This window comes from Dysidea avara, chromosome 1, assembly GCF_963678975.1.
Source record: "Dysidea avara chromosome 1, odDysAvar1.4, whole genome shotgun sequence".
Classification (NCBI taxonomy): Eukaryota; Metazoa; Porifera; class Demospongiae; order Dictyoceratida; family Dysideidae; genus Dysidea; species Dysidea avara.
The window spans coordinates 19,708,288-19,722,008 of NC_089272.1; the positions used below are offsets into that span (position 1 = coordinate 19,708,288).

The 13,721-nt window shown below is 36.9% G+C and overlaps 1 protein-coding gene across 2 annotated transcripts; it reads right to left on the minus strand.

The window, feature by feature from the left end:
* Nucleotides 1–616: 616 nt before the first annotated feature.
* Nucleotides 617–10,537, minus strand: LOC136258496 (uncharacterized). Of its 2 annotated transcripts, none has more exons than XM_066051820.1 (4): nucleotides 10,290–10,537; nucleotides 4,987–5,058; nucleotides 3,290–3,616; nucleotides 617–1,822 (listed from the first exon to the last, which is right to left on the minus strand). In XM_066051820.1, the coding sequence occupies exons 3-4, from the start codon at nucleotides 3,561–3,563 to the stop codon at nucleotides 687–689; spliced, it is 1,410 nt and encodes a 469-aa protein (XP_065907892.1). In that variant the 5' UTR covers nucleotides 3,564–3,616; nucleotides 4,987–5,058; nucleotides 10,290–10,537; the 3' UTR covers nucleotides 617–686. The 2 variants fall into 2 exon arrangements, with proteins under 2 accessions (XP_065907892.1, XP_065907885.1); XM_066051813.1 differs by lacking the exon at nucleotides 10,290–10,537 and adding an exon at nucleotides 9,957–10,058.
* Nucleotides 10,538–13,721: the final 3,184 nt, after the last annotated feature.

Below are 13,721 nucleotides of genomic sequence, written 5' to 3' on the forward strand. Positions count from 1 at the left end.
ATGGTGATTGGCCAGAATCAGCAGAATGGCAAATAGCTACCGACCATCACTCAGAAAAAGTGGTGTGGCTATGCAAGACTATACCTCACAGGTTATCAGTTGTGAGATTTTGGTGTGGTTGCATACATCCTCCCAAGCTATAAGCAACAATCTTCACACATACCTATAAGTTGCATGTTGTGCATGTGCTCTTCTACCTCAGTATCCAGAGATATGCATGGTATATACAGCTGGAATTAAGTACACCAAGCACACATGCATGCATGTCTCTCTCCTATGTTACCATAACATAATAGCTACAGCTAATGAGATCTTTGGTTCGTTTTATGTTAATCAATGATCTAAAGCAATATATCTAACATTTATTGAGTGAAGAAGAAATTTAAAGCCACATGAACTATTGCAGTTAGTAAGATAACTAACTAACCATCAAGCCAATTGGTTGTTCAATATTTTTCAATAATCTCTGCAATGGTATGATAAATAAGCAATGCCATAACTACATTAAGTTATGAATGGCTCATGTACTGTTGTGGCTTGTTGATGCAAATAAAACATCACTCAGTAGCGATCAGTATATGTCACATATGTACAAACCAAACCGTGTATCTTATGGTACATAGTGACGTATGCATCTACTGTACACTAATTAGCATGCATTTTACTCAAGTGCCATGTTACAAACTTTACTGTTCACAAATAGATAACTTGTTATAAAAGTAAAAAGGATGCAAATTGTGTTGTGGTGAAAGGAAATGAATTGCACCGATCACTTCTGACATAGTACTGTCTGCTGATCGAACAAGCACTGCTGCTCTGGATGAAATCTCAATATCAGATAATATGCCAACTAGTCCATTGTTATACTGGTCAAATGCATTAGGTCCACTGTATCTTGCATGATCAATATGGAATTTAGGTGCTTGACTAACAATGACATCATTTTTGTAGAATTTCTGAACATAATCAATGACGTTCTGATGATCAGTAGCCAAATATATGGGTACCTTTGAAATATTCATTTTGTGACTAAGTGCCTTAGCAGCCTTAAGAGCACATTCAAACATCGGCTGCCAGGGGATATCTAAATGTAGTGGATTAAACACCCACCCATCATTAATGTGACTTCTAACATGTAGCGATACAAACCTTCCTGTCTCCAGACCAAGTTTGGATTGCATTGCTTCAATTGACTTGATAGTTTCTGGTTTATACTTGAACAGGTAATTGAAAACACAGCCATACATCATTACACAGTCGTAATTAGTCTTCAACTGAAACGTTGATATCATGTTAGATAACAAATAATCACTCATCATTACCAGGTAATAAAAGAAACCAAAGTCAATCTGTACTTTAATTAAATCATACTTAGTATTATGACCACTTAAAATAGTTTCAAATGCTTTGTAATTTAAATAAAAATTCTTTGTACCATGTAAATTAAATAACTTGCTGTTAATTCCCGCTGGTGGTGTGTAGTTCCACTGGATAGCATTTGGCAACAAATGCAAATTAATGTCAACAGGTTTAGTCATTTGTAAAAGAAATACACGTTTAGTCAAAATTGCAAACATCAGCAAAATAGTGATGCCATGCATCCTGTTACCATAGCCACCACACACACCTTGTGTACAGTCGAACATCAAATATTGTCCTGACTTTTGCCCAGATAACACAGAATGGTGAAACGTAGCATAGTCTTTCCAAACACTCTCTTCTCCACAAAGATTCCCATTTGGAAACCACGTGCTGGGTTTAGGTGAGTCATACTGAAATTTTCCTGTAGAACTCCTGGAATTGAGTAAACCACGATATCTACCTAATAAAACATACAACAGCAGTACAAGTAATAGTTTTAACACACCCGTGACTGATTTGTAAACACGACACTTGAGGGCCGCAGGCTCGAGGGTGAAGTTGTTTACAAATCAGATACAAACTGAATGGGTGTGTTAAAACTGATTTGTGGTATAGGGCATGTGCAGATCAAAGGCACCCATCTGTAACATGGAAGAAACAAGAAGGCAAGGCTAATGTTGGCTATACCACTGAGCACTGTGTACAAGGAACAATTTTACTCACTAATTACTGTCTTGATGGTTGTATAGTTAATTCATGTTAGGCCATGAAAAATTATATGTTTCTGGTTCCATCATTTTTTGCTGAATAAATTGTGCAATCACAATACAACAATTTATATATTTTATATCTGTTGAAAGGTTTTCATATTTTGTAAACACTCTTTTCTTATAAAATTTTATACATTAACTTTGGTTTTCCCTATAATTCCATGTACTGTACTGCTATGTCAAATGTAGTGTACCACATCAAATAGTTACAAAAAACAAAAAAAATACCAGCCTGGTCACCTGGTCAATTTTGGGGAATTGGTAGGACCAGAAACATATAATTTACTTTGGACAACCTTAGCTAGTTTATTCATTGGTAGCGTATTTTCCTTGCACGGCCATGCACAAGCGTGAGGTGCCATCATAGATGCCAATCACTTCAGCTATTGTATTGCTTTGCATCATGTCCACTTGATGTGACTTGGGGTACTTTGAAAAAATAAAGTCACTCTCTAAGGTTCCTATGGATACAAATACTTGAAATTAACAAGGAGAAAACATCCTGACCGTCTGGCAGACTCCTATAAGTGTTCAAGCATTAATCAGATGGCTGCAGGTTTGAGGCTGCTCAGGTCCAGTCATGGATTCTTTTCTCCTTTCTCCACCTTTCAAACATACTTTCTGTAACAACTTCAAACAGGCTGTAGGACCAGGAGTCCTACAGACCTTTAGCACTTGTGCTGTAAAGTCTTAGAAAATAAAAATACATAAATCATGTAGCTGAAATGTCTGATATTCATTGTTGAGTAGTGCAGCACCATAATAGCCTTGGTTAGTTTAATTTATTGGTGAATGAGTGTGTGGTATATAGATACTGACTCAGCCCAGCGGTTGTACTGCCTCCCTTTCATTCAGAGAAGTGCAGTGTTGAGTGTTTAGGCAATTTACCTCCTTGTCAGTCCTTGATGTACTAGCCTTGTATTGTGACTTTCGTATGGTGTTTGGTTTCATTTGATTTCGTTTGATGTTTCATTAAATTAAGTAGTGGCCAGACTGTGTGGCCAAAAGGAGGTACTTAGCCATGTTACAATTATTTGTAAACTGGTTTACAACTGATTTGTAACACTGGTGGCAGCCTTTGATCTGCCCACGCACCATACTACAAAGTACCTTACATTGCCCAAACACAATGACTACAGATATAAACACGTACATACTTCCAACTGTGATAGTTTTTTCTACTGTACACTGTGAGTCTTTCATCATCACATGACATGTGTACTGTCCTGCATGTATATCAAGCCATGGCCTGAACGATAGTTGTCTTTGATATTTATCTGCTTGGTGTGAGACTGATGACTGATGTACCCACATGGACTTTAGACCCATACCACTCCAGCGAATAGCAACATTAGCAGGGTCAGTTTCTATGTTAGTAAATACTGCACACACAAGCTTCATTCTGTAACCACCAATCAGTGATACATCCATAGATTGGGTAATATTTACCACAACACACAGGTCTTGGTTGATAACATTTGTACCTGTAGGGAGGCAAAACATATCTTTCAAAATGTGCACAAATGATTGTTATACAAATTGCACCTACTGAACAAGGATACCATAAAAGCAAACTTATTTGGAAGATGGTATCAAGACACACGGTAGTGTGCCATGCGGCCCAAGAAGCCAGTGTACATGTGCCACACTGTGGGTATATTAATAGGAAGAAAGAAAACACAGTTTTCACACATGTGTAGCTCCATGATCCCTTAACCAATTGGAGTCAATTTTGCTGTAAAGTTGTCCACTATACGTAGGTAGGAGAGTCCACATACCAAATTTGAAGGAAATTGCTGTAGCTGTTTTTCAGATACAAGCAGTCAAACTTTTGAATTTTTTCTTCTACCTTTTCTTTTCACACACTTTCCATAAAACACAAACGCATGCTCTAGTCAAACTGAAATTTGGCACGCTTCTTGTCTGTTCTTATGTATGATTGATATTTCTGTAATTATAACACTTAAACAAATCAGAAGTTACAACCAATTATTCGCATAACATAACATCAAACCTCTGTCACACTACAGAGTAAATTGCTTCAAGAAATAAGTTAGCCTGTAGTTAGAGTAACCATCGTAGGAGTGCCTTTTGGTGAGATTAAGACTACAAAGATATAAAGCAAAACCTAACAATTACATGATCGGATTTTGTTAATACAATAAACATGTTTAGTTGCCATGCCTAATAGGCAAACTACTTTTAGGAATGAGCTAAAATTGGTGTATAGATAGATTAATTATCATAGAATAATCTTTCAGTGGTTTAGGAGAAAAACACTGCCAAAACCAACTACATGTAACAAATGCTCAATTGAGATCTAATAGTGCAATCACCCTAATAGAACATTCAATAAGTAGTAGTAAAGTCCATCCTGAAGAGAGGTCAGCTACAATCAAGTGACCGTGTAGAGAGAAAACAAGTCATCCTTTAGATAAACATTTGGCTACTTATACTGACGTCACCCTGTAAGCAGTTCAGCTACAAACAAATCACTCAGTAGAGTGTTTAGCCATGAAAAAGTCACCCTGTAGTTGCTACACATAACATCCTATAGCTACACATAACACCCCATAGCTACACATAACACCCTGTACAAGGTTGAGCTACATAATAAGTCACCCTAATAGCTACATGATAATCGTTTTTCATGATAATGGTGTGATCAATAAAATGGTTGGCACTAGCATCATTGCAGCCATTTCTTGGCCATCACCTATGATTTCACAACTAGCCTTTTTGGAGGACTGCAAGCTTGGCTGTTTTAGTATAAATATATATATAGCTAAGCAAATAATATTTGTTCAAACCATACATTATATATATGAAGCTCATGTATATATCCATACATTACCTTCCTGTTTAGCATCTGCAACTAGGTATTGCTCAGTCACACCTGGAAGTGGTAGATCACCATCACTGTGGTCTAAAGTATAAGCACATAACTTCAGTAGAAACTTCAAATAGCTATAGTATAGCTAACAGTACTAGTATTGAAGAGAACAAATACGTCAAATAGACACACACCAAATTTGATGTCAATAAGCTTTCCTCACAGATTTATTGCACACAAGGAAGTGCATGTTACATAGGTGAATCTATCTTGTTAGAGCCTTTAGATCTAAGATGAATAAAACAATTTGAGCAACTCAAGATGTTGTAAACCACAAAAATAATAAGAGGATAATGACAAAAAAAAGTTGGAAAATGTTTTGCAGCTAAGACTTAATGTTTCTCCACCACAAACATTTCTATACCAAGTAATACTGATGTGGCCATTAAGCTTTAACCAATTATGCTTTGAAATACATGTGCTATATAATTATGCTTTTGAGCAGAGCTCAAAAATCAAACCTATAATTATGCTATCAAAATTAGGAACTGTTTTATTACAGTGCGTTAGTATATTTACTGTTATGTAAGTGACTGCCCTATTAGAGGTAAGTACAAATATCAAAAAGAAGTAAATATTGTTATTACATGTATTTGATATGAATTGCAGTAATAGCGTGTACTGTGTTCATTGTTTGCCACATACACAGTCTGTGTTTTAAGTTAAAATCTTGAAAACCATTCCTATTATGCTGGTATAATATTTGACGCTTTTGCTAGGCTATTCTGTTCGAAACTATGCTAGCATAATTGTAGCAAATCTGGCACTGATTTTATTCTACTATACTGATACAAAGATCTGGGTGTGCTAATAAAATAATATTGGATCGTTTTATTGAGAGAATGAGCAGTGGAGAAGAATTACTTGATCTGTGTAGTCAACTGGAGACTATTAGTACTGTTAGGAAATGGCAGGCCAGTCCTTTTACCACTTTGTTGTACAGTATAAATCTCCTTATAGCCAGATCTGCCTTAGTGATTGGCAGCAAAGGTGGAAGAGCAAGCCGAAAAGTGGAGGAGGGAAACTCTGACAATGAAAGTTACATAGTGGAGTTTGAAACACATATACAACAGATATGGATGTCACTCATGGGGGTCTGGAAAAATTTCGTATATTACTGTAGATGATTTTCTCTATGATTTTTAACAATTACATGTAAATTAAGTAGCCACTTACAGTAAAAATAAAATAAAATAAAAGTAACTGTTCTCAGGTACAAGCATTACCCGTGAGGGTAATGGCCCTCCATTTCCACCACCTATGATTAGTAGAAATAATACAATGCCTATTTATGTACAAAGGTGATTGATAGATCGCTAAAAATAGTTGTTCAAAAACTCCAAATACAGCAGAGCCTCTAAATAGCACACACTTAGAGACTGTATTTTGTATGGAAGTGTCCTTTGCAGGGAGGCTGAGTAACTTTAAATTGTTATAACATTAATAGTAGCATGGCCTATATCAACAAATTACACTATGCTGCGTTAGGAAGGGTACACCACATTGCTTCAGACACATGGCTCAGGCTTAGATAGCAAGTAGCCGTGTAGCAGACTGACAAGATAAGAGAGAGAGTTTGCATACATACAGTATTTAAAATCTCACTATAGCTTAAAGCTTTCTTCAACTGCTCCACAACAGTCCTCCCACTCATGAGTATTCTAATAATTGGGCAAATGCAGTGTGAAGGCTTAACTTTTAAGGGAGAAACATAATTTTGTGGTGATTTCTTGTTTCCCACCCATGAAACATCTTTATGGAACATTTGCAGATGCATTAGATACTCTAATAGTGCAGTCAAGATACAATTTTCTAAGAGCATATACTTGGAGCATAAAGGGGAAAAACTGAAAATAATAAGAGCAGAATAGGAAATTTTGGAAACTTGCTTAAAAGTATGCGTGGTCAATTGTATGATGCTTGATTGATAGTGTACAAGGATGCCAGGCCATAATAAATGTTTCCAGTAGAACTTAGCTACTCCTCGTAATGGAAACCTCCTAATTACGTACACTATGTTATGCATGGTCCCTACTATACTCTCATTACCTTAGTATTATTAGTAACCTCTTGGACACCTCTTTATAACAGCTAATGCACTGTAAAAAATTAGTAGTGAATTGCTCTGCCACAATACTCACTACTTTTGAGTAGTGACGTTCACTACTTTTTGTAGTGAACGTCACTACTTTTTGCAGTGAACGTCACTACTTGGTGGTCAATGTGGTGACGTTCACTACAAAATTAGTAGTGAACGTCACTACACAAAAATAGTGAGTATTGTGGCAGACATTAGTAGAGATGTTCACTACATTTAGTAGTGACGTTCACTAGTTTGTTTTTACTGTGTGTACAACCTACAAGCACCCCTGCCATGCATTGAATACATGCTTTAAGCTTGATTTCCTATTCCCCATGCTGGCCAAACAAACTTTGCCATGTGGGCGGACAGCAAATTCCATTACTCCATTATGCTATGTATGTAACTACACTTGTTTTATACATGTCTATTACATAGCTACAAGATGATTGTGGTAACTTGGATAAAATTGCAGGTTAAATAGTCAGGTTAACCAGGACGCCTGCCTATGACTTGTGTTTGATAAGAATCCAAACTAATTTACAGAATAATGGATTTTTGGCTTGGCAAAAAGCCAGGTGGGCAGACATGTAACATGTAATGACTGTTCTATTAGAATATGTTGATCTTTTGTCCCTCTTCCCTGATCAAGAGGCTATAAATGTGATATTTTACAGTGTGTACCTGTTTTTTTAATGGTAAACCAACGTGCTTAATATTAGTAGAGTTGCAGTTCTCCTGAGACATAATGCACAAAAAGGTGTGCCTATTCATGTTCAATGCTTTTACCTACCATTACATGCTAGTGCAGGCCTCTTGTTTAAACTTCGAACATGTGCATGGGTAACTAACTACGTCACTCTAACTGGACATGAGTAGAAAGCTGTTGTTATGAGAAATGATGAGTACTACCAGATAAAAATAATGTTCCCAAGCATCAGTTATGGAGGTGGTATGGTTATTTGCAATCTAGTCCCTCAGATTGCTGAAAGTATGTGTGAATTGACCAGAGGTACAAAATACTGTACTCATTTTAGAAAGACTCCAGTTAGTTTGCTGGTATGCACAAAAGTGTTGAAAATACTGGTCAATTAAAAGTAAGGGTCATAATACAGTGGGTGTTAGCTATTATGTTATTCTGACTCAATACAGATTGTAATACAAAATGGTAAAAGCTTAGTTAAAGACATGGCAATAAATACTCAGTTTAGTACCAGGCTAGAGGATAAGATATCTAATCTCGTGCAGCCAAACTAGTTGCTTTTTGAGTGATGGTTGATGGTAATGATGATAATCAAAACAAAAATAATTGTATTCCAGTTGCACAGTATGGTAAACTACTGCTACTCTGGCAGTGATAATAGACCATCACCTGTAGTTAGTTTGCTATAGGTAGACATGATTAGCTACCACATGGTTGCAAGCTCATCTGCTCTGCATAGCTAGTTTTTTACAAGATTATAGATGGGTTGGTGTGGTAGTATTAACCATAATCTTTCCATGACATTCTCCGAGCTTTGCAGGTCAAAAAATGTGTTACAGCCTATGGTGGTGACAAATATTTTGATTAGGTTTAGCGTGTTAGTGCTAGTCAGCTGCAAGTATATAATTGTATAAGGGTTGAGCTATAGCAATATCCATCGCACACCAAGGTGAAGGGATGATTCCTTCCCTATGGCTCATGAATCTTAACTTTTAGGGGGCATTGAACTCACTGAAAATATTCTTCGTAAGACTTCACCACTACTAGAATACATTAAATGGCTTTACGTACCTTAAAATATCCCGTATCATTTACTAAAACATTTTAAAAATAATAATTTTCTGTTTATGTGTTGACCACCAACATAACAGTATGTGAAACGGAAGGACATGTTGTATGGGGGACACGCCCTAAAAGGCAAGCTGTCTATAAAAACTAGCTACTATTATTATACTGTAAGACTTCAACCTTGTATCAAAATCATGGCCTGACAAAGGTCCTGATTGACTCTGATGAGGAAACATATTTGGCCTTTCTGAATATTAAAGAACCTCACCCCATGCCAATCGTTGTTACACCAGCATGCATGCCAATTCTAGTAAACAGTAACTAAGCATGTTCCAAGATTGAGTCCAAGATAACTATAATGGATGTGCTTGTGCATGCTATAACACTACAATATGTAGAAGCCTTCACTTAGGAAATACGATTTTTTGAATAGGCTGTGAAATGTAGCTATGATAGATTTTGGTCATGTAACCACTTTTTGGATATTAAAAAAATAAAAATAAATTATGCTGATATCGAATGCTACAAAAACCCTAAATTAGCACTTGTTTGCAGGTAAGTCTGTAGTCTCGTGCCCAGACCGCTTTTTTTTCTTTTTGTGTGGGGGCGGAGAAAAAAAGGGTCTGGTGGATCTCCAATACATTTTTTGTGCAGCCGGATCTACAACTTTTGGGGATCGTTGATTAGTGGTGATGAATAGCAAAGGCTTGTTAACGAAACAACAATAGGAAATACGGCGCGCGTAGCCAAGGATGTAACCTTGCCAAGCAAACGCGCGCCGTATTCCTATTGTTGCTTCGTTAACACGCCTTTGCTATTCATCACCACTAATCAACGCTGGATCCCCAAAAGTTGTAGATCCGACTGCACAAAAAATGTATTGGAGATCCACCAGACCCTTTTTTTCTCCGCCCCTACACAAAAAGAAAAAAAGCGGTCTGGGCACGAGACTAGTAAGTCTGCGTGAAAATCTCCAGAAACAACAAAAAGAAGTATATCTTCTTATTTTTAGTGAACTATAACAGGCCCCATTACACGCATGCATCTAGGCATACATAGACGTCTACAATTACATTTTACCTGTAAATCTATGTCCACTGAAAACGTTAGTATACCACAAAAGTAATCCAGCAGATGAAAAAAACAGGAGACCAATTTTCAGCCGCGATCGAGAACACATTATTTTTGTTGGGGCGCTTAATAATTCTCATTGAATAAGCGCCTTTACCCTCAAAACCACGCGAAAATTCCCCCATCGAAATGTTTAGGCGATTACCGTACTATTATTATTATTATTATTGGGGGTACAGGTAAGGAGGCAAGCCTGTAAAAACCTGATCTATACAATCAAACTACTACAAAAATAACTATACAATATCATACTGGTAATCATAATAAAATCGTACGCAGAACCTGTACTAAAATCCCACTGTACAGAAGCCAGTCTCAGCAGAGTAGAGATTAAGCCGAGTCCAAATATTCTCTGCTTCCCGTCCTGGACTCCGTTATGCACAGTAAAAACAAACTAGTGAACGTCACTACTAAATGTAGTGAACGTCACTACTAATGTCTGCCACAATACTCACTATTTTTGTGTAGTGACGTTCACTACTAATTTTGTAGTGAACGTCACTACATTGACCACCAAGTAGTGACGTTCACTACAAAATGTAGTGAACGTCACTACTTAAAAGTAGTGAGTATTGTGGCAGAGCAATTCACTACTAAATTTTTACAGTGTGCAGGCATAATAAACACATGCCAGTTGGACCTCATTTAATTCCTACATCTTACACCATCGTATTCCAGAAGACATATACTAAAGCAATGCAAAGTCTTGCTACTATCAAAAGATCATTTAAGTATATTACAATAGATTCGTTTAACATCCTTTTTAACATATAGCTAGCTACATTCGACCATAGATAGCTAATTAATGAGAACATGTTGAGTACTGCATCCAGGCTTGGAGTCCATATTACGCTAAAGATATAGATATGATAAAAGGTGGAGCCCCATGCAAGATTCATACTCTCCTGGCCAATGGCCACTAGGATTCCGGAATGTATGCCATGATGGATGACACTTTACGATTTGTCAACTAGCTGTCAAGTTTAGGGCTCAAACAAATAGTGGTTTTTAATATTCGAATATTCTTTATTCACAACTACCGAATATTCGAATATTCTTTTTCAACATTGATATGGATGAGATATCAATAATCCTGCGGCTGTACAAGATGTCTCTTTAATACAATTCAGAATCAACACGATTTGATCACTTATGTCATAGATATGCTTATGTAGGATCAAGAATTTCCATGTACTCTACCACTGATGTTATATATTTCCTTTGAAACGAATATTCGAATACCAGAAATGGTATTCGAATATTCGAATATAATAGAATATTCCTTTGAGCCCTAGTCAAGTTAGTCTTGTACCCAGACTGCTTTTATCCCCACCCAAATACAAAAGGCGAAAAAAAAACGGTCTGGGTATGAGACTAACTATCAAGTAAGGCTACTCCAAATAAATTATCTGTTTCCTGTCCACCATATAAAATATTTAGATTCTGCATGGATGCATTCTAGGTAAGGTAGATTTGCTGATTAGAGTATCAATTTTGTAGCATGGTGCTGAATTTTCTCCCCCACCCACACACAAGTTGAGAGTATCCATCATCATATATAGCTAGCATAAGAACTTTGGGGGGAAGAGCTGACAGTGCATGCATGTTATTGTAACTAGCTATGCTAGTGTGCAAGTGAAGTACTTGCATGTATATATGTAGCTGGCATGATATGCATGCTCATGTACACCCAGCTAGCTATCATTTGTATTTTGTAACCCCAGTATACAAGATAATTAGGGTGATCATGAGGTAAATTAGGGCTTCAGTTGACATCAGTGGTTAAAAATTAAATAAAATCTTGTGTAGCTATCCCTTCCCTATGTAGCTATGTAGCTACAGCGATTAAAGGGAGATCCCAAGTATTGAGTATACTATAGATGGGAATCAAACTGTAACACTTGTAACCCAGGGGGTATGGCTAGGGTGATTGTGGAAACAATTAAAGAGTGCAGTTGTAAATGCAGCTCTTTCTGCCTATAATTAAAGATCTAAAATAAGATGCTAGATTCATAGGCATGAATCAAGTATGCTGGCATACTTACACTTACAGGAAAAGCAGCACTGCAGCAAGCATATTGCGATAGACAATAGCCAGGCTTGGCAATTATTAGTATACACTGTGTGTAGCCCCTGTGCAATTGCAATTGGGTGCATACTACACATTCCTTTGTTTTAGAAGATGATAGTTATGATGGTCAAAAATAAACGTGAACTATTATCTCCCACTAATCACATGCCCCACAGGAAAAAAACATCGTGCACCTCAGGTTTAATGTTGTTAGAACTATGTATTATGTACACTGCATGCAAGATATGTAGCTCAGGACAAAACTACACATTATTATGGATTACAGCAGCTCCCTATGCTGATAATCTCATACCCAGACCACAAGGGTATGACTCAAACTATGTACATGGCTTCCATTGAGTTATAAGAGTACGTGGGTGGCTAGCTTAAGGTAAAATTAAATCTCCTAAACTCAAAGGTACAATTATAGCTAATGCATACATTTTTGTCATGTGGTGCAGTGCAGTCATGCATTGATAATGAGCCTGTCATTACAGTTTCTAATATACCTTTGTGGTCTGAGTACAGCATAGGGAGCTGCTATACCCATATAATAATATGTAATTTTGTCCTGAGCTATATATCCTGCAGTGTACATAATAGCTATAATTGTACATAATATACAGCTCTAATAACATTAAACCTGAGGTGCATGCATGATGTTTTTTCCTATGGGGCATGTGATTAGTGGGAGATAATGGTTCACATTTAGCTTTTACACAGGTGCTACACACAGTGTACTGGTGCTGCATTATAACATACAAAGGGATCTTGTTTAACCATATATCTGGCCATGTGAAATACTGCTTCCAGCAATGTATACAAAGTTCATGAAGTTGACTGCATCATCAAGGAACCAGCTGCTCTTAAGTCATTTGGAAGGAGTCTTATATGGTAACAATCTAAGCAGTGTATGATAAACCAAGGCTGATTAGTAAGTGGCATGTCTCAAATACACATGATTACTCACTTGATCAATTGTATCCCTTTATCCTGTTAGAACCGTTTGGAGGAGAATATTCCTACAGTAGCTGCAGTCCCAGGGAAGTGAAAACTACTATTTTCCCACTGCTTTCATACTACAACAAACTTTTTCACAGTACTCAAATTTAATGACAGTGTATTAGAATTAGGATAAAATATAAAAGTTAGCAGTCCAGCCAGAATAGCCCCATAGTTTCTATAGTATGGATACATGCACCAATTATATTGTAACCACTAACCAGTTGTGGCCAATTTACCAGTTGAAAACTAATGTTATACAATTAGTTGTACAAACAGGACTGAACAGCAATAACTTGCATCAGAGGAAAGCGTAGCAGTCAAACTGATATCAGTATACTTATAATGGTATGTTACTCCAACATGTGTATGAAATTCTAGATCCCAACTGTTGTAGTTTTTTGTGTATATAGTTAAAGTCTGCAGGAAATTGAGTCACTGCCTGTCTGGGATATTCAACAGGTTTAAATCTGGCTTCCTAGTAGGATAGCAGCTAGCTGTTGTGCACGTTGCCAAAAGATGAATGGCAGAAGCTGAAGTCACCACTGTTCTGGTTTTTTTGTTGTTGTTTTTGGAATTCGTATCTTAACACAATGATTGCAACCGCATACACAGATTACAGTTTATGAAGTGTTGCAATG